The sequence below is a fragment of the Ovis aries genome, chromosome 6, assembly GCF_016772045.2.
Source record: "Ovis aries strain OAR_USU_Benz2616 breed Rambouillet chromosome 6, ARS-UI_Ramb_v3.0, whole genome shotgun sequence".
Classification (NCBI taxonomy): domain Eukaryota; kingdom Metazoa; phylum Chordata; class Mammalia; order Artiodactyla; family Bovidae; genus Ovis; species Ovis aries.
Genome location: NC_056059.1, coordinates 66472810 through 66499052, shown reverse-complemented (window position 1 = coordinate 66499052; position 26243 = coordinate 66472810). Strand labels below are relative to the sequence as shown.

General features: G+C 37.8%; 1 protein-coding gene across 1 annotated transcript in view; it reads right to left on the bottom strand.

The window, feature by feature from the left end:
* Nucleotides 1-26243, bottom strand: part of GABRB1 (gamma-aminobutyric acid type A receptor subunit beta1) — a 447299-nt gene that overhangs the window by 284546 nt on the left and 136510 nt on the right. Inside the window, exon 4 of the mRNA XM_004009810.6 lies at nt 797-1017. Within this exon, the coding sequence (XP_004009859.1) occupies nt 797-1017 (221 nt within the window). The remainder of the gene's footprint in view (nt 1-796; nt 1018-26243) is intronic.

Sequence of the window (26243 nt, the reverse complement as noted above, 5' to 3'; positions counted from 1 at the left end):
GTATAAAATTGAAAGACTTATGTGACTTCATGACTTACCTTATAGATATTGTAATTAAATAGTGTGATATGGTAATTAAATAGTGTGATACTGTCTAAGGATGGACATAGAGAACAAAGGGACAGAATAGGACCTAAAAATAGACCCCACTCATCCAGTCAAAGGTACCAACACAATCTAATGCAAAAAGCAAAGACTTTTCAATAAATAGGGCTAGAATAACTGGATAGCCATATGGAAAAGAAATGAACTTCAACCCCTACCTCATAAGAAACAGAACAATTAACTTAAAGTGGATCATATATATGAAAAAAAAGTGGAAACACATAAATTTAAGGGAATGAAATCACTCTGAATTTTCTCAGAGTCACCAACAAAATATTTTCCAATTTCTTCAGAATATTGTTTCCAAATTCATAATAATTTCATAATCAAGTAGCTACACAGAATACCCAGAAAACATTCAGTCTGGGTAGACCTGAGATAATCAAGCAATTGCCTAAAGATGTAACCAAGAATAAACTAGATGTGAAATCTATCCAACAAAAACATATTCCTATTACTATGTTTATTATTTAAAGATAAGAACAAATCATTTACTTTTGATGGACAAAGTTGTCTAGCTTTAGCTCAAATAGTTCTAAAGAGATTTTTCTGAACTTTAATATAATTGTATTATCAAGATTAGAGAGTCTACATATTTACCTACTTGCCTTTCTCCCTTCTGCGCATTTCTAAAAGTAAAAGTTAACGACATGCACAACAGCAATAAAATATGAAACACAAAGCTCTTTACCGGAGTCCGTAGAGAACTGTTCCATCAGGATGCAGGCGGATCATGCGATTTTTCACTGTAACCCCATGCACAAAGGATTTCTTGTCATTCAGAAAGTAGGTGTCTGGTACCCAGAGTTGATCAGCCACCCTGTTGTCTAGTGTGAGGTTTAGTGGGATTCCAGAATAAGAAAGCCTTTTGTCTTTCCAAGACTGCTGGAAATACATGGTGAGAGTATAATCCTGTAAAAGAAAGGAAACCAAAAAAAAAAAAAAAGAATTTTACCATCATCATCATCATCATCATCATTTTCTTCAGTTCAGCTAAAAGCCTTTTTGTTAAGAACCTGATGGTATGTGGTACTGTGGATGCCCAGAGACTCCGCATTCTTCAGGCCTGCTATGAGGTTACATTTGAATATGCTGTGAGTTGCACCTCCAAGTATAAGGTAACCAACAGGTTAGAAGTACTAGAGCATGCAGAAGCATTTGTACCAATATAGAGTAAATCCATTTAATTGAATTTTAACGTTTGAAGTTAAGGTCATGAAATCACGGGGAAGGCTATTAAGGGAAGTTGTACTTAGAGATTTATGTTCACAAATATCTACCCCTGGATGTTGTATTTATAGTACTGTTTTGAAGGAGTATGTTTGTTAAATAATAACTAAAAATGGGTGCATTTATAAGGAAAAGATGTGCTCTAAACTGCAAATACCTTCTGAATGAATAGTGTTGTTTGCCTTATAAAGGTTATCAGTTTCCATTATCTGGATTTTTATAGCAAATTATGACTTGTCTATCAATCGTAAAAAGTAGTTTATGTAGAACATGTGGATGGAGATACTCATTTGGCCTGAGAACGGACATGAGCAGTGTGTGTGCTTGCTCAGTTGCTTCAGTCTTGTCTGACTCTTTGCCACCCTAAGGACTGTAGCCCATCAGGCTCCTCTGTCCATGGTATTCTCCAAGCAAGAATACTGGAGTGGGTTGCCATTCTCTTCTCCAGGGGACATTCCCAACCCCGGGGATGGAACCCAGGTCCACTGCATTGCAGGCAGACTCTTTACCATCTGAGCCACCAGGCAAATTGTCCATTAAAAGAATATGAGGTCACAATAACATCATAAAGGCTTAAGTTGTGGGTCCCAGTATCATTAAAAAAAATGGTTTACTTTTTCTTTTAAAGGACATTTATCTGTCAATAGCTTTAGCTGAATGCATTAGCAACAATTAAGAAAACACAATATAACTCCTGCACAACTCTGTATACTGCCATTGTTTTATATATATATATACACATACATACATATATATATGTGTATATATATATATACATACATATATATACACATACAACTCTTTGAGAAACCAGCTGAGCCACAGGGGAAGTCCATGAAATTAAAAGACGCTTGCTCCTTGGAAGGAAAGTTATGACCAACCTAGACAGCATATTAAAATGCAGAGACATTAGTTTACCAACAAATGTCCATCTAGTCAAAGCTATGGTTTTTCCAGTAGTCATGTATGGATGTGAGAGTTAGACTCTAAAGAAAGCTGAGTGCCAAAGAATTGATACTTTTGAACTGTGATGTTGGAGAACACTCTTGTGAGTCCCTTGGACTGCAAGGAGATCCAACCAGTCGATCCTAAAGGAAATCAGTCCTGAATACTCACTGGAAGGACTGATGTAGAAGCTGAAACTCCAATACATTGGCCACCTGATGTGATGAAATGACTCATTGGAAAAGACTCTGATGCTGGGAAAGACTGAAGGCAGGAGAAGAAGGGGATGACAGAGGATGAGATGGTTGGATGGCATCACCAACACAATGGACATGAGTTTGAGTAGGCTCTGGGAGTTGGTGATGGACAGGGAAGCCTGGCATGCTGCAGTCCATGGTGTCGCAGAGTTGGACACGACTGAGTGACTGAACTGATTTGAGAAACATTGACTCTGCTCAGGCTTTCCTGGTAACTCGGACAGTAAAGCATCTGCCTGCAATGTGGGAGACCTGGGTTTGATCCCCAGGTCGGGAAGATCCCTGGAGAAGGTAATGGCAGTCCACTCCAGTACTCTCGAAAATTCCATGGATGGAGGAGCCTTGTAGGCTACAGTCCATGGGATCACAATGAGTCGGACACGACTGAGCGACTTCACTGGTTCACTGACTCTGCTCATGTCTTACATCTGGGTCAACTGTACTTCATCTAGATCCCTATGTGGATATTAATGCATTTGTGAAATATCCTAAATGATATTGTCTTCAATATTTATTCTGGACAATGAGTTCCAATGTCCTTTAACCACTATATTCGAGAATGTTTACATTGTTTAGTCAGAAACAAACTTACAATAATTTAATTCTTTCATGTTCAATGAGAAGGACATTTGCTCGCTATTAATCATACAATATCCCTTTTATAGATCTGAAACTTCCTTCCACCCTACCTTCACTTAAAGGAGAACAGAAAAAGAGAACCTACAGGGTTATGTACACTTCTCTTCTCAACTGCTGACATTCTCATTTGCACCCTCTTCAAGTTGTAAACATCATACCTTTTTGGAGTACAATAGATCGGACAGATTCTGAGCCTTAGATTCTAAAACATCTTGATGCCAAAATCTACCACTTGTAGAGCTATGTAACCATGAGCTACTAACTTAACCCACTGTTATCTCCAATGTCTCACTTCTAAAATAAAAATAATAGCATTTTATTGGCTTATTGAAAACATTGCTTAGGAAAATTCGGGTGCAGGTATTTTAGAAACTAGCATGCTAAACAAATAGATTATCTTCAGAATTATTCACTGCTGTTTAAAGATTAATATACTTCCAAACTACTTGTAATGTACATATTTATTTTCATAGGCATTGCCACTTTTAAAGAGATGTTTATAAAAGAACTTGTAGGCAGAAAGACCCCAGTAACCATGAAAATAAGCGCTTGTCTGTGTTGTAAGTCTTGTTGGGGTCTTGTTTGTAATTCAGACAATGTAATACAACTAATAGCTATCTCAAGCTACATTATTGTAAACATTGTCACAGGCATCAGCATGACCAGCAACGGGTTATGTGTTTCACTACTCATGCTGAATACTCATTAACCTCCAGCTCTCTCAAGTGCTGCAGAGGATTTCCTCACAATAAGACTATGAGGAAAAATCCTTACCCTACATTCTCTTCATTAAAAGGAGTTTTAATGTGTGATGAGGAAAAACTTATTGTAAAGTACAAATGATTATAATGACATAATATTCTATTAACTAATGTTATAATTAAAATATTCTTGTGGTAAGTAAACAATGGCGGGTGGAAGGAGAAAATAACGTCAACTTGAGTGACCTCCGCATAAATTAAGTGCATGCATGTGTGTGTGTGTGTGTGTGTGTGTGCGTGTGTGTCTGTGTGTGCTTGTCCCTTTCCCTTTCTGGAAAATCTTGTTTTCTGTAAAGAAAGAACTATACACATGTACTGAGATCTTTGCTCTATACAACTTGCTCTGTTTTCAATAAATATTGACTAAACATCACACCATGTTTCCCAATTAAAGCAGTAATTTACTCTATGTGCAATAAGAAATCATTCAGTGGAAATTTATGTTGTTGTTCAGCTGCTCAGTAGTATCTGACTCTTTGTGACCCCGTGGACTGTAGTACCCAAGGCTTCCCTGTCCTTCACCATCTCCCAGTTTGCTCAAACTCATATCCATTGAGTCAAGATGCCATCCAACCATCTCATATTCTGTAGCCCGGTTATCCTCCTGCCCTCAATCTTTCCCAGCATCAGTGTCTTTTTCAATGAGTCAGCTCTTTGCATCAGGTGGCCAAAGTATTAGAGCTTCAGCTCCAGCATCAGTCCCTCCAACGAGTATTCAGAGTTGATTTCCTTTAGGATTGACTGGTTTGATCTTGCAGTCCAAGAGACACTCAAGAGTCTTCTCCTTAGCACCAGAGTTGGAAAGCATCAATTCTTCAGTGCTCAGCCTTCTTTCTGGTCCATGGATGCTAGTAGTTAACTCTAGGAAGTGGGTGATGCAGAACAAGTACCTTTTAGGACTTTTCTTCTTATGCATTTCTAGGGTTATCATCTTAATCTAGGACCTGATTCTATGATAAATGCAAATATGGACCCATGAGTTTGATAACCTTCAAAAAACTTTTTGAAACTAATGATAATTGTGATGATAATTATGCACAATGTGGAAAGACTTAAAACAGAGTAATATATCCTTCCTATGCATATTTTACCACAAGCATGATAATAATTTCCTTCTAGAAAATGCTATATGCTCTGTGGTTTCCATAGAGCTTCATATCTATTATTACATTTCATTCTCACCACCTCATGAGATAGGCAAATTCTCCCTAAGAGAATTTATGTTTACATCTCTAGGAAACTACTTACTGAATTTTAAATAATTTTTTTTTCTATCTGCACTTTAGTACAAATATTTACAGTCATATCTGCATATAATAAAGCCTAAATATTCTTTGGTGTAGTCTATTTTTTAGATGGAAAAGAAAGGCTTAAAATTGCTGTATTTTTTTTTCTCTGATACAACAGATTTTCTACTAATTTTTCATTAGGTCAAAGTGTAAGCACTCCAGGGAGGATGGAAATTTTTCATAAAGAAATGAAAGGTTTTGATACTTTGGCCAAGAACTCTAAAATCATTTTCCTTTCAGGTGTATGATATCGTTCAACTACCTTTCTCAAGTGTGCAAGCTACTCCTTGACAAAAGTGTGACATATTTAGAAACTATGGGCCATAGGAGATTCTTTGACACTGAAGCAAATTAATGGGATTAACTGGTATGAGATTCCTAATGAAATTAGTCAGGCCAATTCAGGCATGAGAGAATTTGATTCATTGAAGAAAAGCAGGATAAACAATATCAAGTCAGTAATCTCCAAAACCCATCCTTTTTAAATCTAAAAATGCTTAAAGAAATAAGAAAATATTTCTAATAAATATTTGATTCATTGAAGAAAAGCAGGATAAACAATATCAAGTCAGTAATCTCCAAAACCCATCCTTTTTAAATCTAAAAATGCTTAAAGAAATAAGAAAATATTTCTAATAAATGAAAGCAGTCCTTTTGGAGAATAAAGGTAATATTCTTTTATATACTTGTTTTTATTGAAGTACAGTTGATTCACAATTTAGTTTCAGGTTTACAGCATATGATTCAAAATTTTTATAGATTATATTCCATTTAAGGTTATTACAAAATATTTGTGATATTCCCTGTGCTGCACAATATATCCCTCTATCTTATTTGTTTTATACACAGACGTTTGTACCTCTTGATCCCCTACACCTATCTTTCTTGCTCCTCCCCTCTTCTCCCTTCCTGCTGGTAACCACTAGTTTATTCTCTATATCTGTGAGTCTGTTTCCGCTTTGTTATATTCCTTTATTTTATTTTTTAGATTCCACACATAAGTGACAACATACAGCATTTGTCTTTCCAAGATATGTAATCAACTTGTGTCCATCAACAGATAAATGTATATGGATATATATATATATATATAAAATGTCACTCAGCCATAAAAAGAATGGAATTTTGCCATTTATAACATGGATGAGCCTAGAAGGTACTATGTTTAGTGGAACGAGTCAGATAGAAAAGGGGAACATTCATTTTAGAGCAGTAGTTTTGAACTCTGGATGATTTTGTTAGCCAGAGAATATTTCACAATGCCTGAAGACAGTTTTAGTTGTCACAACTGAGAGTACTCTGTGTGCAGCTAATATCACAGAGAAGAACAAACCTGACTCCATGCGGGATCTATTCTTTCAGCTTTAATCTTTGTGCTCTGCTGCTGGTGCTGAGTCATGCTGGTTCTGCGCCTTTGTAAAAGATTGTTTCGTATAGCATGAAACATACATAATAGCCCTTGTTCATAATCTGCCTCATAGACTTGACCTTTGACGCTTTAACACTTTTCCATTTATACTGAGATGAAAAGCTGCAGAGCAGAGCATAACAATTGTCTTGTTGGAGGTTTACAGAAACCATGGTGACCAGACTTATGTTGACAGCTGAAAAAACAAAGGATTCTGGCATCAAGGAGTCTACACCAACCAGTCCCACCACCTCCCCTTTCAGTATAAAATAAGCCTGGATTCTAACGCAAATAAGATGGTTCTTTGGGACACTAGTCTGCCATCTTCTCAGTTTTCTGGCTTTCTGAATGAAGCCACTATTCCTTGCCCTAATACTTCACCTTTTGATTTATTGGTTTGTTGTGCTGCGACCAGTAAGAACTTGGACTTGGTAACACTAGCATCTTTGGGTAGTGGCCAGGTATACCCCCCAGCCTAAAACACTGCACCATGCATCCCCAATAACAAAGAATTAACTGACTCCAAATGTCAATAGTGTCAAGGTTATGAACTCTGCCTTAAATGAAAATATCTTCCTTTCTAGTATCAGTAAGATAACTGTATTATTAGTAAAATAATATCTTCAACATGTCTACTCAAACTTTTAATATATTCCTTAAAACTTTGTGTAAGGAATGCTAACACTAGATGGTTCATAATTTGCCACTATAACATAAGAGATCATTGACAAAAATTCCTTAATTATCTAGCATCAGAAGAGTGAAAAAGTTATATGGTTTTGCAAATATATTGAAGTATATATTTTAATAAAATGAGCTCTAAGAAGACTGCATAGTGGGCTAGAAAAGTGAAAGTCTCTTATTAGCTGCCTCCACAATCAGCACACAACTCAAACTAATTCAATAGTGAAGAGACAAAATATTGATTTAACATCTAATAGTATTGCATCTACTCAGAAGGATCATATGAGCAATCCCTCCTTTTCAAACTCCTTTTCAAAGAGGGAGAACTTTTATATATAAGAACCAAAGCCCTTGCACACATTTATATCTTATATTTCATTGATTTGATTGCACATTATGCATCACAAGGGGTCCCAAGCACACCTCTCTGTTCCTTATAAAACTTTTATGCCATCTTAGTTGAACTCTGAGATCCTCTCTTTCCAAAACTTAGGTTGCTTTCCCCCAAAACTGATTGTAGCCGAGCTGTGCATCACTTCTACAGAAACTTCTGTGGTTAAACTGCCCTGCCTACAGTTCCTACTAACTGAGTGTGAACATGTTCTATATCACAGGATTCTGCCCTCCTCCCACCTTTGGAATGAAGAGTAGATATCTAATCTAAGACCAGATGATTTATAGGCAGATGATAAACTTGTGCCTGACTCAAGAAGATGAGATGGGCCAATCAGAATCCTCTCCCAGAAATTTGCTACTGGATAAAGGATCTGATGGGTTTCCCTGGTGGCTCAGTACTAAAGAATCTGTCTGCTAATGCAGGAGATGCAGGTTCAATTCCTGAGCCTGGAAGAACCTCTGGAGAAGGGAATGGCTCAGTTCAGTTCAGTTCAGTCACTCAGTTGTGTCCAACTCTTTGCAACCCCATGGACTGCAGAACACCAGACTTCCCAGTTCATCACCAACTCCTGGAGCTTACTCAAACTCATGTCCATCATGTCAGTGATGCCATCCAACCATCTCATCCTCTGCAATCCCCTTCTGCTCCCACCTTCAATCTTTCCCAGCATCAGGGTCTTTTCCAATGAATCAGTTCTTTGCATCAGGTAGCCAAAGTATTGGAGTTTCAGTTTCAGCATCAGTCCTTCCAATGAATATGAAGGACTGATTTCTTCTAGGATTTACAGTCTGGATCTTCTTGCAGTCCAAGGGACTCTCGAGATTCTTCTCCAACGCCACAGTTCAAAAGCATCAATTCTTTAGTGCCCAGCTTTCTTCAGAGTCCAACTCTTACATCCATACATGACTACTGGAAAAACCATAGCTTTGAGTAGATGGACTTTTGTTGGCAAAATAATGCCTCTGCTTTTTAATATGCTGTCTAGGTTGGTCACTGCTTTTCTTCCAAGGAGCAAGCGTCTTTTAATTTCATGGCTGCAGTCACCGTCGGCAGTGATTTTGGAGCCCCCCAAATAATCTGTCATTGTTTCCATTTTTTCCCCATCTATTTTCCATGAAGTGATGGGACTGGATGCCATGATCTTAGTTTTCTGAATGTTGAATTTTAAGCCATCTTTTTCACTCTCCTCTTTCACTTTCATTAAGAGGCCCTTTAGTTCTTCGCTTTCTGCCATAAGGGTCGTGTCATCTGCATATCTGAGGTTATTGATAATTCTCCCGGCAATCTTGATTCCAGCTTGTGCTTCATCCAGCCTGGCATTTCGCATGATGTACTCTGCATGTAAGTTAAATAAGCAAGGTGACAAAATACAGCCTTGACGTACTCCTTTCCCAATTTGGAAACCATCTGTTGTTCCATGTCCAATTCTAACTGTTGCTTATTGACTTGCATACAGATTTCTCTGGAGGCAGGTCACGTGGCCTGGTATTCCCATCTCTTGAAGAATTTTCCATAGTTTGCTGTGATCCACACAGTCAAAGGCTTTGGCGTAGTTAATAAAGAAGAAGTAGATGTTTTTCTGGAACTCTCGTGCTTTTTCGATGATCCAGCAGATGTTGCCAATTTGATCTCTGGTTCCTCTACCTTCTCTAAATCCAGGTTGAACATCTGGAAGTTCATGGTTCACATACTGTTGAAGGCTGGCTTGGAGAATTTTGAACATTACTTTGCTACCATGTGAGATGAATACAATTGTATGGTAGTTTGAACACTCTTTGGCATTGCCTTTCTTTGGGATTGGAATGAAAACTGACCTTTTCCAGTCCTGTGGCCACCGCTGAATTTTCCAAATTTGCTGGCATATTGAGTGCAGCACTTTCATAGCATCATCTTTCAGGATTTGAAATAACTCAACAGGAATTCTATCACCTCCACTAGCTTTGTTTGTAGTGATGCTTCCTAAGGCCCACTTGACTTCATATTCCAGGATGTCTTGCTCTAGGTGAGTGATCACACCATTGTGGTTATCTGGGTCATGAAGACTTTTTTTGTATCGTTTTCTAGGTATTCTTGCCAGGAGAATCCCATAGACAGAGGAGCCTGCTTGGCTACAGTTCATGGGGTCACAAAGAATTAGAAATGACTTAGTGACTACAAAAGGATCTGATACAGCAGCTGTAGCAGCAAATGCAAAGGTCATGACATAGAACTAGGGCTACACTGCTTGTATGAAGTAAAAGAGAGGGGAGCTTGAATGAAAAAGAAGAAGCCAGCTTGCAAAAGAAGAAAGAAAATGGAGAAAGATGCAGAAAAGAACCATAGGAGAAAGAGTCTGACATTGTTAGAGAATGAATGGCCAAGTTCATAAAGAACTTCCTGTTTCTGATTTCTAGCTCTCCTGAGGTCTGGAAATGTTCTATACTTCAATATAAACTTCTTATATAAAGTTTATATATAAACTTCTGTACTTCTTATAAACCTTTGTATTATTACAAGAAACTTCACTTTCCTTGCGCTAAATTGATTTCATCTTTATTTCCTCAAACCAAAAGAAGCCATAATGATTATGCAGATTGATGTCCATATGAGAATTTCATTAAGCAATAATTATACATATTGTAAAAACCCAAGAAAATCAAAATCATCTGGCACATTTCGCTGATTTTGAAAAAGGGAGGTATTATGAGAAATCTGACACTCAGAGATGATAAATGACTGGGAAAAAGGAGGGAAGAGACATATTTGATACTGTTTATTAACCAAGAGAGCAAGGAAAGTGATAGAAGATATATTTACTTCTATGGAGACAATTCTCTATCAAACACAATGACAATTATCCAGAAATGTAACCTGGAGACTAAATGCATAAGATGGCAATGAACAGTACTTCTTACAAGGATGAGAAAACAAAACAAACTCATCTCACAAAAACAAACTTTAGTGAAAAATTGCCTGATAAATAAGCCAATTTAGGTTGTAATTGAAAAGAATTGCACAACATCTGTTTCTAATTGAGACTCCTGCTTAAATGAATGTTTTGTGTATCAGTGTCACCATTAAGTACATTCTGCAGCAGAAATGCATCACTGTATTTCCAGATTTTCTGTTCATTTCGAATCTTTCATCTTATCATCTAGTATTATGCTAACTATTAATACATATTTGTTGTGCTTACTCCTTAGCCATGTTTTGTTTTAATATCTTTAAAATACATACAATCTCATTTTTTCAAAGCCCATGTTTTTCTTTTTATTGATTTTTTTCAACAACTGCAGCTTGTACTATGCTTCATAATCTTCTTTTATCTTTATCTCATCCTAATAGCCCCATGTGGTTTATCCATCTGTATAGTCAGATTTTTGTCAGTCTTGTGTAGTGTTCTGAACAATCTGGAAATGAAGTGATCTTCTGGGTGAACAAAAACATTGAGAGCTGTAGGTTTATACCAATGGGAGTCATCTAAGGAAGTCACATGGGCACATAGGACACTAACATGACGACTGGAGTATGACCTTGTGTTCCAATGCAATGAACTGCAGGAGACTATCACTATACAAAACTGAGACTGCACGATTTAAAAACCTCAGCATCTGTGATCTAATATCTACTTTATAAGCTGTAAAGATAAATTATTTTTTTAAAAAATGAAAATGCTTTTTTTCTTTACAATGAACCCGATTTCCTAAAAACAATATGATAAAATTTGTATTTCATCCAGTGACAATTTAAATGTCTTATCTAGAACCTAATTAATCAGAAGAACAAATAACTCTAGTTGTTTCTATGGTAAGATATATTGAAAAGTTGGGCCTAAAGCAGGGAAAATTTGCTACAAACTTCTAAGTCAAAAGATCTTAGATTATGAGAATGACTAATTCATTCTGTAAGCATTTTGCCATTGTTGACTAGATTGAAAATACTGTATTATGCCAGATGCTTAAGAGAAAATGTTGTATAATACATTTCCCCTGCCTACCTCAAAGAACTCCTAAACCGGGAGGTGAGACTGAGCATCGTTCATTTCCAAGCTATCCCACTGGCCTCCACAGGCTTGTCAGTCCTTCCATCACTTCCGTAACCAGCTCCCTGCATGAAATTCCTTCCACCTCAGATACTGAGAAAACTCCACTTCTTTTCACTGGCAGCCTATCACTAGAGACAAGATTATTGAGTAGGAGGTTTTCAGTTTTATAAGTTCTGGCATTTGCTTAGAGAATAGCGAAGTCAGAGTTAATCCTAACAGGGAGGTGGAGGAAAGAAAATGGAAATGGTGACATTGATACAGGAGGACAGAGAGAAGAGGGCATCAAGGATGACTATAGAGTTTCTGACCCAAATGAGTACATGGATAAAAATAGTAAGAATTGAAGATTTGGGACTGAGGATGATTCATCTACTCATTTACAGGCTACTTTGTGTTGTGGGCGTCAGTGGCAGTTGCATGTAGGGTGCCGAGTAAGTAGTTATGAGCCAAAAAATACAGGAAGGCAGCACTCTGGGAGGAACAAAGCTAAGTGAGTCATGAGAGATAGATGCAGCCGTGGGAATGGGTCAACGCACCATGGAGACAGTAGAGGTGAGAAGAGGACAGCACCCCTGGGAAATCTGATTCTGGGATTAATCCTCCTTGAGTTCTCAGAATAGTGTTCTTCTACTTTGATTATAGTACTTATATTGTAATTATTTCTCAGTCCCACTAGATTTTGAACTCCCCCAAGGGCAAAAGTTTATATTTTTAGGTTTCAGCTTAGTGCACCAATAATAGCAAGAGCTCAAATATATTAGCTGTATATGAATTAAGTAGTGCTGTTTGGGGCACTTGATATCAGCACTAAGTGTGTTAGTGCAAACTCATCTTAAATTTTGAAATATTGGATATCTTTTAAAAATATGCGGAGACTCTCAGTTAGGCAAAATAATTAATAACCCAGAGTTTCCATTTTCTAACCATTCGAGATTGACCATGGAGTGAGCTTCCCTAGTGAGCCTGTAATTCCCACAAATTTAGAAATTGATGAATTTCTGGGAGATGATAAAACCATATGGCATTTGAAACAAATGTACTCTTTAGGAATGAATTAATATTGACCTTCTACAAAGTATTAATAGATATATTTTGCATTATATCACAAGTCATTTTGGAAGTATAAGCCTATATATACTAAAGCTTTAAAAATAGATCTCTATTCAGAACAACTTTCAAATTCATTCACGTTAGTCAGTATTAAAAATTCTCAATAAAATATTATATTAATGATTAATTTATCAGGAGAATGATTCATAAACCACTGACATTTAAAACCACATAATTAATGAGTTATGACACACTGTTTTTCAAAGTTCTTCAGTTCCAGAGGTTCAAAGAGAATTACTGTTTCTATTTTCCCCAATATTGAAGTAAGAGTAGAAATAAAATCAGTTCCATGGAGGAGCTAATGCAGAGTGGGGTGGATTTGCCTGACCACGCTGAGCTGGACTATGAATCCATGACCAGAACAGAAATCAACGTGTGGTATGCATGACAACTTGAAAAAGTCGAGCTATGAACTGAGCTAAACTGTGAAAGAAGATGGGAATCAGGATTAAACCAAGATGTTATCAAGAACACATGACTTAAAGAGATGAAAAAAAATTTATAAGCATTTTCTAGCCTAGGAAGGTAGTTTTCTCTTGTAATTTGTGATCTTGTAATATATAGAGAGTGTAAAGGGCACAGTTAATAGCAAAAATTCTAGGTCTGGTACTGTTTTGTTGGAGGAGAGTGAGATCTTAGGAACTCTTAGCTTAAATTTAATAGGGTGGAATAAGAGGGATTCTTAAAAGGGCTACAGTAATATCTCTAGAATCAAGCACTTCTGATATCTCTTAAAACTTTAATTTACCTTCCTGGAAAGGAATCATTAGCACACTCTCAGAAACCTTATTTTTAGATTTTTCTAACAGGAAGATTGATTTCCATCAAATTATCATCTTAAAGAGATGGTAGGTAATGATCTCTGGGGAGTCCCTGGGGAACTCTCAAAATAGAATAGGTAGCCAATTATAATGCCCACATATCAACTTTATCACATTCATTCTTTTATTCCATCCTCTTTTTTCTGTAACATGTTGGTGTTTTGGATTTTGCTTGTTTTAATTCTCCATTCAGAGATAATCACCATCAACATTTGGTATCTAGTTTTTTTTCCATCAGCTTTAAAAGAAAAAAAGAATCGTTCTATATAACCTACTTTTTATCATAAACACTGTTGCCTTTTCCACAGCTATTTATTTATTTATATGCCTATTTATTATTGAGCAATCTTGCTTCCTCCATTGTACTTTCTTTCACTAATTAGTAACTTGGTGGGCAACATTTTGTGTTTGCTGATGCAACTATCTAGGAACATATATACATGCATGCATGCTCAATTGCTCAATCATGTCTGACTCTTTGAGACCCCATGGACTGTAGCCTGCTAGGTGCCTCTGTCCATGGAATTTTCCAGGGAAGAATACCAGAGTGAGTTGCTTCTTCCTATTCCAGGGACTCCAGAACTTTTGTCATTGTTTTTAAAAATAGCGGTATATTATATTCACTTTTGTGAATCATACTTTTTTAAAAAACATTCATTGTGTCTGTACAAGAAACTGAAAATCTTTGGACAACATCCTCTGTGACTTTCATATTTTGTAATTTAGAAGTTCAGGAAAGAGTTCTCAGTAACAATTTGATATAAATAATGGATGGAACAAAATATCAAGAAAAAATTCTCTAAAGATTTAGATTTCTTATTTGTGCAGAAATTTTAGAAAATGGCATACAAAAGTTCACATCAGATAAAACAAGTTACTTTTGAGAAAGAAAATTTTTGGAACTAGGAGACATTTTTTTTTTCCACATTAAAATCACATTACTTGGCAGCTTATTGAGAAGCATGAAACAGTGGCTCCAATAATAAAATATTTAACTTTCAGGAGGAATAATGCATCAGGCAAGATGCAATTTTAGTGCCAATCTCCTTTCAGCAAGCCTTTAATCCTTCCTAACATTTTAGTATCTTTTTAAGTAAGATGTGTATTCATTTAGAGTTTGGCTTATCAACTGCAGCACTATTAAAATTTTGGATTGAATGCTCACTCTACGTAGGAGGCTGCATCTGTGTATTCTAGGATGCAGCATTAGCTGCACCCTTGGCCTTTATTCACTAGATTCCGGGACCAGCCCCACAGCCATGACAATCAGAGATGGCTGCAGACATTACCAAACATCCCCAGGATGGCAGGAGGGGAGGTGAAATTCCCCCTTCTTGATAACCACTGATTTAAGGCCGTCATAATCTATATCTGCCTTTCCTCAGAAAAGCATAGATTTTCCTTTTGTCTTCTTTCCCAATTACCTTTTTGCTATTCCATGACTCTCCATTATACTTTGACTCACTTATCTACCTTTATGAAGTCTGTTAAAAAAAAAACACAAAAAAACGATTTGTAGGTATTACACAATAGCTCTTCTTCCTCCTGCTATCTCAGCCCACAGTAGGACAAAGAGCTTGAGGGGGTGGGAAGCAGAGATTAGATTTCCACATCATTCACTCAGTGGACAAGATGTATCTGTGCAGTGCAAAAACTGCATATTATACAAATTTCCCTGGTGCTCTGTTTATATATTGTAACAGGGCATTTGTAAAAAGATTATGTAGACTTTAGACATTAATGTCTCTGTAGTGATAACATAATAATGAGTGGTTGTATTCCTAGGTCAGTCTTCAAAAGTTAATTTACCCATAAATTGGTTGAGATGTTTGAATGGTATGCCCTTAAATTCTGGGACCTGATAACTGGAATCCATGAGTTTTCAAGGAGGAGGTAAAAATAGAAAGAGAGCTGGCTTTCCTTTCCCTGATCCAGTTTGACAAAAAATATTTTAAATCAAAACAGCTTACCCTTGATATCTATGCCATTAATTCAGTTCCCTAAAATGTATGTTTATGAAAGCTCTCTGAAATTAATCCATGCTTATTGCATCTTCTTTTCTTAATGACAACTCAGAACATCCTCCAAATCAATGGGTAAAGATATGACTCATTCCATTTAGCGGCTACACAGTATAGAATAACATATTAGTCATTATTATGTTAATGGTAATTGAAGTTGTTTCAGGTTCCTCTACAACTTAAGAATAGTGTTGCAATAACTCTTCTCTCCTTGTAGATAGACAGACAGACAGATAAGAGATATAAATAGCACAAGTACTGGTGTTTCACTGCACCCTTTGTATTATATGATACCATACTCTGGAGCTTAATATAATAACTTGCTAAAGGAAATAAAAATAAAATCATAGACTGTTCCTTTGGTACACTAATTTTCTAAATATTGAATTAAAATTTAAACTTATAGAAAGCATTAACTAAGGCCTTAAAGTCAGGTCTATAAAACCCAAGAGCTACATAAATATCCATACTGGCCATCTCCAGTGGCTTAACCTCATTGAGCATCTGTTCAAACTTCTGTTAATCTTTGACTGGATCTGGCTAAAAAGTAACTTGGCACATATTGCTACAGAAGACACTGGCAACCTTGTACCGCATAATGACCAAAAAACACTTTAAGAATTCCTTTTTGACAGTGTGTAAAAAACGGTTTGTGAATTTTAAAGCTAATAATTTTGATAAGCTTACTTTTCCTCTTATATAGCTTCAAAATTGTCCTTGGACCTATAACAAATATGCATATCTTTGTAAATTTGCATTAAGTATATAGAATAGATCCATTCAGAAATAAAACCTCTAGGCTAACACCATGTTAAAACAGAGCTATCAATTAAGTCTGCAAGTAAAACTGAATTGGGAGAGTTGGAATCTAGTTAAAGATTCATTGTTCTTAGTCCTGGGAACTTAGAGCAAGTTTTTCAGCTAGTCTGACACTCAATCTCCTTACCTGTGTGATGGGCTGTAAAACTGTCAACAAGATTGTTGAAATGATGAATTGAAATAATGTATATAGTAGTCCCAGAAAACTGTAAAACTGTCATTGAATAAATAAGGAAAATCAAGTAGCCTGAAGCAGGTTATAGGACAATGCAATGCCTATGCATATTTTTCTTCTCTTTAACTAAGTTACTTATTTTTTCTCCACTAAATACTGAATAATAAGAGCTGCTAAGTCATTTCAGTCGTGTCCAACTCTGTGCGACTCCATAGACGGCAGCCCAACAGGCTCCCCTGTCCCTGGGACTCTCCAGGCAAGAACACTGGAGTGGGTTGCCATTTCCTTCTCTAATGAATGAAAGTGAAAAGTCAAAATGAAGTCGCTCAGTCGTGTCTGACTCCTAGGGATCCCATGGAGTGCAGCCCACCAAGCTCCTCCGTCCATGGGATTTTCCAGGCAGGAGTACTGGAGTGGGTTGCCATTGCCTTCTCCAAATAATAAGAGCTATCTGTTACCAAATGTTTAGCTTTAAGACCAGCAATTTGCTAGGTGCTTTCAACATGTTATATTATTGAAACCTCATAACAGCTCTATGAAGTTGAAATTAATATTCCCTTTTTATAAAGCAGAGACTCTGAGTTTAAGGGATGCCCAAAATGACTACTAGAAAAAGTTGGAGCTGTAATTTGAACCCAGATCTGTCTGACTTTAAGTTTCTAGTTCTTTCCACTATATCACATAATAAACAAGGGCTTAAAAACAAGCACAAAAAACTTTGCTCCTAGGACAAGGTTTATCTCTTGTCTAAGGCTGACTTCTGTCTTGCTGTTTCATGGATACCTATTAATCACTAACATTCAGTTCTAATGTAGACTTTTCAGCCCTCTGATGTTTTATCCACGAACTCCCCTTCATCAGCTGGTGATGGTAATGAACACAGCTGCCATACTCTTATCTGTATGCTGTTGAAAACCCCAAGGAATGCTAAATACAGTCAATCATTCATCACTTCCCTGGATGAGTCTTCAAATGTTAGCTGAAGGAAAGACAACATGTTTATTCGGTAATAATCCTCAAGTACAGGAAATAGAATAATTTTCTTTTGGTGGCATGGCATTCACATTCAAAAGCCTGCCAAAGCATTTTACCACTTTCAAAGGAAAACCTCCTTAGTCATGAGTTATGGTAGCAGCTATATTTCCCATATATATGAATCACAAGCTGGAATCAAGATTCTTGGGAGAAATATCAACCACCTCAGATACGCGGATGATACCACTTTAAAAGCACAAAGTGAAGACAGCCTATTGATGAGGGTGAAAGAGGAGAGTGAAAAAGTTGGCTTAAAACTCAACATTCAAAAAACTAAGATCATGGCATCTGGTCCCATCACTTTATAGCAAACAGATGGGGCAAAAGTGGAAACAGTGGCAGATTTTATCTTCTTCAGCTCCAAAATCACAGCAGACAGTGACTGCAGCCATGAAATTAAAAGACACTTGCTCCTTGAATTGATGCTTTTAAACTGTAGTGTTGGAGAATACTCTTGAGAGTCCCTTGGACTGCAAGGAGATCCAACCAGTCAATCAGAAAGGAAATAAGTCCTGAATATTCATTGGAAGGACTGATGCTGAAGCTGAAACTCCAATACTTTGGCTACCTGATACGAAGAACTGACTCATTGGAAAAGATTCTGATGCTGGGAAAGACTGAAGGCAGGAGAAGGAGATGACAGAGGATGAGATGGTTGGATGGCATCACCAACTCAATGGACATGAATTTGAGCAAGATCCAGGTGTTGGTGATGGACAAGGAAGGCTGGTGTGCTGCAGTCCATGGGTTGCAAAGAGTCAGACACAACTGAACTGAACTGCTCCCTGGAAGGAAAGCTATGGCAAACATAAACAGAGTATTAAAAAGCAGAGACATTACCTTGCCAACAAAGGTCCATCTAGTCAAAGCTGTGGTTTTTCCAGTAGTCATGTATGAATGTGAGAATTGGATCATAAAAAAGGCTGAGTGTCAAAGAATTGATGTTTTCAAACTAGTGCAGGATAAGACTCTTCATGGTCCCCTGGATAGCAAGGAAATCAACCCACTTAATCCTAAAGGAAATCAACCCTGAATATTCATTGGAAGGACTGATGCTGAAGCTGAAGTTCCAATATTTTGGCCACCTGTTTTTCCAGTGGTCATGTATGGATGTGAGAGTTGGATGATAAAGAAAGCTGAGCACTGAAGAAGTGATGCTTTTGAACTGTGGTGTTGGAGAAGACTCTTGAGAGTCCCTTGGACTGCAAGGAGATCCAACCAGTCCATTCTGAAGGAGATCAGTCCTGGGTGTTCATTGGAAGGACTGATGTTGAAGCTGAAACTCCAATACTCTGGCCACCTGATGTGAAGAGCTGACTCATCTGAAAAGACCCTGATGCTGGGAAAGATTGAGGGCAGGAGGAGAAGGGGACGACAGTGGATGAGATGATTGGATGGCATCACTGACTCAATGGAAGTGGGTTTGGGTGGACTCCGGGAGTTGCTGATGAACAGGGAGGCCTGTCATGCTGTGGTTCATGGGGTTGCAAAGAGTCGGACATGACTGAGTTGAATTAACATGAAGAGTCAACTTATTGGGAAAGGCTGAAGGCAGGATGAGAAGAGGATGACAGGATGAGATGGTTGGATGGCATTGCTGACTCAATGGACATGAGTTTGAGTAAACTCCAGTAGATAGGACAGAGAAGCCTGGTGTGCTGCAGTCCATGGAGTTGCAAAGAATTGGACACAGCAACAACAGAAACATATTTCCCAAATTAGAAATTATTTCTAAGTGACAGTAAGATGAAAGGCAAACATGGGTATTACCTACAGGTTAAGGATCTTTTATTTAACATTGTGCATAATAACCCTCTAGGAGAAGGGGAGCATAAATTCATTGAGAATAGAGATATTATGGTTTACTTCTATGCTTCCAGCACCAAGATGAGAGGATGCTGAATGAAAGAACCATCCATGGTCCCCAATAGAATCATGCCCATTCACACTTAAATGTGGTCCCCCATCTCCATTGTTATTCCTAGTGAATGGTACAGTCATCTATCCTGCGGACCAAATCAGAAACTAGAAGGAGTCTTGATTCTTTTCTCTTCCTCACTTTCCACATTAAATAAATCAATAAAACCTGGTCTTTCTATTCCATAGAAAACATCTCTATATTCTATTTATAGTTTCTATGATCTAGTTCGGAGAAGGCCATGGCACCCCACTCCAGTACTCTTGACTGGAAAATCCCATGGAAGGAGGAGCCTGGTGGGCTGCAGTCCATGGGGTTGCTAAGAGTTGGACACCACTGAGCTACTTCACTTTCATTTTTCACTTTCATGCACTGGAGAAGGAAATGGCAACCCACTCCAGTGTTCTTGCCTGGAGAACCCCAGGGATGGGGGAGCCTGCTGGGCTGCCATCTATGGGGTCACACAGAGTCAGACACGACTGAAGCGACTTAGCAGCATGATCTAGTTTGGCCTTTATAATTTCTTACCTGATTTACTGCAACAGGGCTCCTGACTAGTCATCTGCCTTTAGCTCTTCTCTAGATCATTTTTTGTATGGCTGATACATGGATATTCCAATTTTTTAAAAAATTACAATTATGATTATATTGCTCCAACTTAAGCTTTAATGGATCTTCAGTGTTATGAGGAAAAATTCCCTAAGGCAAATGATGTACCTCATCTGTTCCTCTCTTTCCAGCCACATTTCTAACTTGACTCCTCTTTGCCTTGTCCAGTTCCTCAGACACATGATGCTTCTTCTGGGCCTAAAACATTCACTCTTTCTCTCTTCTTTGCCTGACTATCCCTAACTGATGTAGGTCTCAGATTGGAAGCCAAATTTCACCTTTTCTCCCTAATCAAGAACCAGGAAGTCTGAGTTTGCCACTCTGCTCCCACAGCGCCTTCTCATTGTAGCCTGAATCATTCTACAAGGAAATTGGTTTCAGTTCAGTTCAGTTCAGTCCCTCAGTCATGTCCAACTGTTTGTAACCCCATGAACCGCAGCATGCCAGGCCTCCCTGTCCATCACCAACTCCCGAAGTTTACCCAAACTCATGTCCACTGAGTCGGTGATGCCATCTAACCATCACATCCTCTGTTTTCCCCTTCTACTCCTGCCTTCAATCTTTCTCAACATCAGGATCTTTTCAAATGAGTCAGCTCTTTGCATCAGGTGGCCAAAATATTGGAGTTTCAGCTTCAACATCAGTCCTTCCAATGAACACCCAGAATTGATTTCCTTTAGAATGGACTGGTTGGATCTCCTTGCAGTCCAAGGGACTCTCAAGAGTCTTCTCCAACACCACAGTTGGTGTCTATTTGCTCCACTACTAGACTGTGAGTCTCATGAGGGCATATCTATCTGGTTATCCCCTAGTGCTGAGTACAGGGCCTGCGGATTAGTGAGCATATGCTCAGTTACTCAGTTGTATCTAACTCTTTGTGACCTCATGGACTGTCGCCCACCATGCTCCTCTGTCCATGGAATTTTCTAGATGAGAATACTGGAGTGGGTTGCCATTTCCTATTCCAGGAGGTAAGTAAGTACCCAACAACTACTTTTTGAATGATTGGAGTGAGGAAAAAGCCTGAGGCAGACAGCTAAGTTACAAACAGTTAAACTTTGCAATACAAGTGTGACATACTATGAGCCTGAATGGAGGCAGAAAATGCAGGGGTAGGGTGAAAGGAGGAGTAGAGATAAAATGTTGAAAGGAAAGAGAATGGATTTAAACTCATTGTTGTAGATATGGGAGATGAAGGAAAAAATGCAAACACTACAGAAGTACTGGAATTTAGGGGAAAATTGATGTATTTGGATTGGATATTTTTCTGAAGTGCTTGAAGCGCAGATAGAGATATATTAGCTGACATAAAGTTGTAGAAAGATAGAGAGAATATAGATTGATGAATCCTCATCAACACCATGGCTATGAGATTAAATGAGGTTATCAAAGTAAATTCAGAGATTGAGGCAAGACAAGGGCCTAAAACATAAGCTTAGTGCATATCAGTCTTTTTGTAGTGGCTGAAAATCAAAATGCTCTTTCAGAGTATGAATCCAAGCAATTGATCCATTATCACACAAAGGAGGGAATGGGGTATTAGTGACACCGAATAGTTTCAGCATCAAAATCTATCGATGAATCCCCAAACCATGATAATGAACTTTCAATCGTTAGCTATAAAAACTGTTTTCTTAAAATATGATGTAAATGACTAGTAAGACTCACTTTTTAAATTACATTATTTTGTTTACTTTTAGTGTGCCTTATCCACCCACTAGGGGATGTATGTCTTTCAAAGTTAGTCTTCAGCAACAAAATGAATCCCCAAAAGAAATCTCCGTGAATAATTCACTACCCAGTCAATCAAAATTCTACTTAAACTGTGGCATCACACTCCACTGCATTCATTTTAAGGATATTTAAAGGGTATTAATGCAGTCATATAATAAGTTTTATATTATTAAAAACATTATGCTGTAATATCCTATAATAAAAAATTTCAAAAAAGAATATTTACATCTATCCATCTATTTATCTAAACTGAATCATATTACTGTATACCTGAAATTTACACAATGTTGTGAAATGAAACTGAAAGTGTGAAAGTGTTAGTCGTCAGTCATGGCCAACTCTTTGTGAACCTATGGACTGTAGCCAGCCAGACTCCTCTGTCCAAGGAATTCTCCAAGCAAGAATACTGGAATGAGTAGCCATTTCCTTCTTCAAGGGATCTTCCTGACTCAGGGATTGAACCCAGATCTTCTTCATTGCAAGCAGATTCTTTACCATCTGAGCCACCAGGGAAGCCCCCACAATGTCAACTATATTTCACTAAAAATAAATAAATAAAAATGTTTAAATTTAATACATTTCCTTAAAAAAATTCACGTGGGAAACTTGGTTTACTAATGAAAATGAATCCGAGGATTTGGAGAAGTGAGTTTGAGACCTGTGGATAATCTTTGGCAAATCAAACTCCCAAACAGGGAACTTTTACATGCAGTAAAATGAATAGGTTGACTAGATGAACAATTCTCACATTCAATGTACATAATTACCACCACGACTGCTTGGACCACTGAGTTTGATTTCTGAGGAGTACAGTTCTGAATCTACATTTTTTTGATTGATACTTTCAAGGAGATTATTATGCTATTAATTTTCAGATCTTAATTTGAGAAACAGTGACCTCGATATTCCCTCAGTGTTCTTCAAAATCCTAAATGAACAATATCTATATTTTCATTAGTTCTATAAAATCTGTTCCTGACTCCATCTATGTCATTTTATATTTAGTCAATTCCCTACAGTCCTCTCTTTCCACTGCAGCAACAGGAACGTAAACCTGGAATCTTCTCTTAGTGTTGCCTATATAAACATTTTCATGAATACTAAAGGAGGAAAAGAAGAATAGGGAGAGAGAGAGAGAGTTCTATTATCTTTAATTTCTGATACTGTGTGTTTTCCTGTGCCTCCGAGTTACTTACTTCTGGTTTCACACATTTGTTTCTACAACATGTAGTTCTGAAGTATATTGGAAGTGGAATCCCCAGCTCAGATGTGAATAGAAATCAAAGGTCAGGAAGTAGTATGACCACTAAAATGATATCTGCCAGCAGAATGCAGAATTTGATTTCTGAAGGGCAGTTTAGGTTTCCTTCAATTCTCCACACCTCCTCTGGAGCCATTTCTCCATCCCAAACATGGAGAAACTGAAGGACAAGATAGGTTTTGTCTAGAAATGTCATAGAAAGCCTTAGGGAGGGCGGGGGAATGCTATGCTGATATATTTTCTCATCTGCATGAAGCAATGTGTATTTTAGTACAGTGTTAAAAATCCTCAAGCAATCTCTCTCATGTCACAAGTTTAAGGCGTTGTCTATGAGTGAGTCAGCCTGGGAGTTGCCATGGTAACGATTCTCATCCCCTTGGCATCAGTACCTTCTGATGTTGCCACTGAAATACCTTAGTTTCAAGAGGATCTGAAGTTCCCATTACATTTAAATATTCATTATGTTATATACGCATTCCCTGATTTTGCAAGATTACCTGACTAGAAATCATTTTTAGAGATCTATAAATAGACATGCTACATCATGTTTGTTTCTTCTACAAGATGAAAGACAAGCTTATAAAAATCCTTCCTGTGCTCACAGCACATCTCTTTCTCACTCGCTCTTTCTCCATCCCCTTCCTTAGGTATAAGTGTGTATGTGCATGTATGTGTACAATCAGTGGCCTTCATATTTGAAATATTTAAAGAGGACACTTTAGATGGTAGTCATGAGCTCCAGTTTCCAAGGGAGTGGTTGAAAATACTAGCAGGTTGCCACACTACAACTGAACATGAAGGCAGATAATGCTGTAGTTGAGTATGGAGTCACTTCGGGAAGCATTTGTGAGGTTTCCTGATTCATATTCCAGGGAAGATTTGTTTGGCAGAATAAAATTGCTTATAGTTGCCATTCCTCTTAAAAGAGAAGTCAAGCCTCGGTCAAGCAAAGTTCTCAATAATCTGTCTCACCCTACTTTTCTAAAATCATTTGTCCCTTGACTACCTGCCCACTCAAGTGTACCCTCCTGCTGACACGAAAGGCTATTTCCTTAACATTCTTGTATTTTTCCATATCTCTGTCTTTGGTTGTGCTTTTTCCTCTTCTTAAAAATCAAAATCCTACTTATCTCCAAGACCCAAGTTGATACTAGTTGAATTCTACAAAGAACTCCTTAATCCCCTCTCCAAGGCAAACTAATCTTCCCCTTACTCTGCTCTTTGTTACTTTGTTAAGTTCTCTACTACAGACAGCATTTACCTTTTCTACTCAGAATGGTCATAATTTGGCTTTTTCACCTGGATCCCCACTCCATGCTTTTGAGGGTGTAGCCCATGTCTCATTTGTCTTTGTATGCCCACAGTATCTAGCACGTAGACACCAGCAGATATTTACTAGATTTAAATATATTAATGTGAACTGAATAAATAATGCTCACTCAGGAAAACAGCCAACTGAGGAGCTCTGAGGTTCTGGTTGCTCATGACATAACAAACCAGTTGTAATGTGCATAGGCTGGTGTCTGTGAGTACTCTCTATGAGTGCTCATACAGTATAGTACTCTGTATGAGTAGTCCACTTTTGAGTTAAGTATGATGTGCTGTCAGTTGTGATCATTTTTTCTAAAATCCATGGCTGAGTTGCACTTCTAGAAACTATAGTCATGTAGTATCACAATTATTTGAAAGAACATAGGATTTGGAGTAAAATAGACCTGAATTCAATTTCAGTTTTATTTTTTACTAGCTCTCTTTCCAGTTCACTTAATCTTCGGAGGTCTTGCTTTCTCCTCATGAGTTTAGAATTAATTGAGATAGTAAAATGAAAGGTTTATGACAGCACTTAATATACAGTTATGCATTCAACAAATAGTTAACTACTGCAAGTATAATTTAGAGATCACCCCCAAGAGGTTGTTTTATTTCAGCTGTTTCCACGATACCCCTGGATGCTGCTGCTGCTGCTGCTGCTGCTGCTGCTGCTGCTGCTAAGTTTCTTCAGTTGTGTCTGACTCTGTGCGACCCCATAGACAGCAGCCCACCAGGGTTCCCTGCCCCTGGGATTTTCAGGCAAGAGTACTGGAGTGGGGTGCCATTGCCTTCTCTGATACCACTGGATACCCCTTTGTAATTGTCATACTGTGCATAAAATAGTCTTCTGAGGGTGAGTCATGTCCACAGCCATTATTTTTTATACTTATTTGACCATACTCTGATCACAAGACTTCCCCAGGCTAGCCACAACACTCTGATGCAAAGAAAGACTTAAAAAAAACTGGGCAGTGGGCTATGAAATGTCCTTGAATATTCATTCTACACATTATGTATACTCTGTATTGGATAGAGACTCTGGAGTTTGAAAGTTAAGACACACAGAAAGGGACACAGGTAGTAGCACGGAGCAGAAACAAAGACAGAGAGGAAGCAGTATGCAGGGGATAATCCTGATGTGGGTTCCGTTTCCCAGCGAAGCTCAACCATGTGAGTGCTGACACTGCTATCAATTCTTATAGATGCCTCCACATGTTATCAACTCAAATAACAGGAACTCAGCTCTTCACAGCCTGACTGTTCCTCACTTAGGATCTCAAAAGTTTTGATTTAAACATGTCTACCATTTGAAACTTACCTGAAGGCAATCACTCTTTCATCTATGAAGTATTTTTTGAATAGTTACTATGTGCCAGGCATTCTGATAAGCATTGGAACCCCAGGGAATTACTCCCCCTTTCCTCTATGCTCCTCTTGTGCCTTAGTATTAAACCTAATAAACCACAAGGCATTCCTCTATGTACATGTCTGTACCCCTTCCTAGACGCTGCCTTCCAGGAAGGCATTGTTTATGTGTGTGTTTGTGTGTGTGTGTGTTTACCACATCATGCACAATGTCTGAAATAGAATAGGTATTATTTAACAATCTTGGATGTTTGCATTGATGAATAAACTGATCAAACAGTGCTGAATGATTCCTTAGTGACACATGTAAGTTTTTGAAGACAGT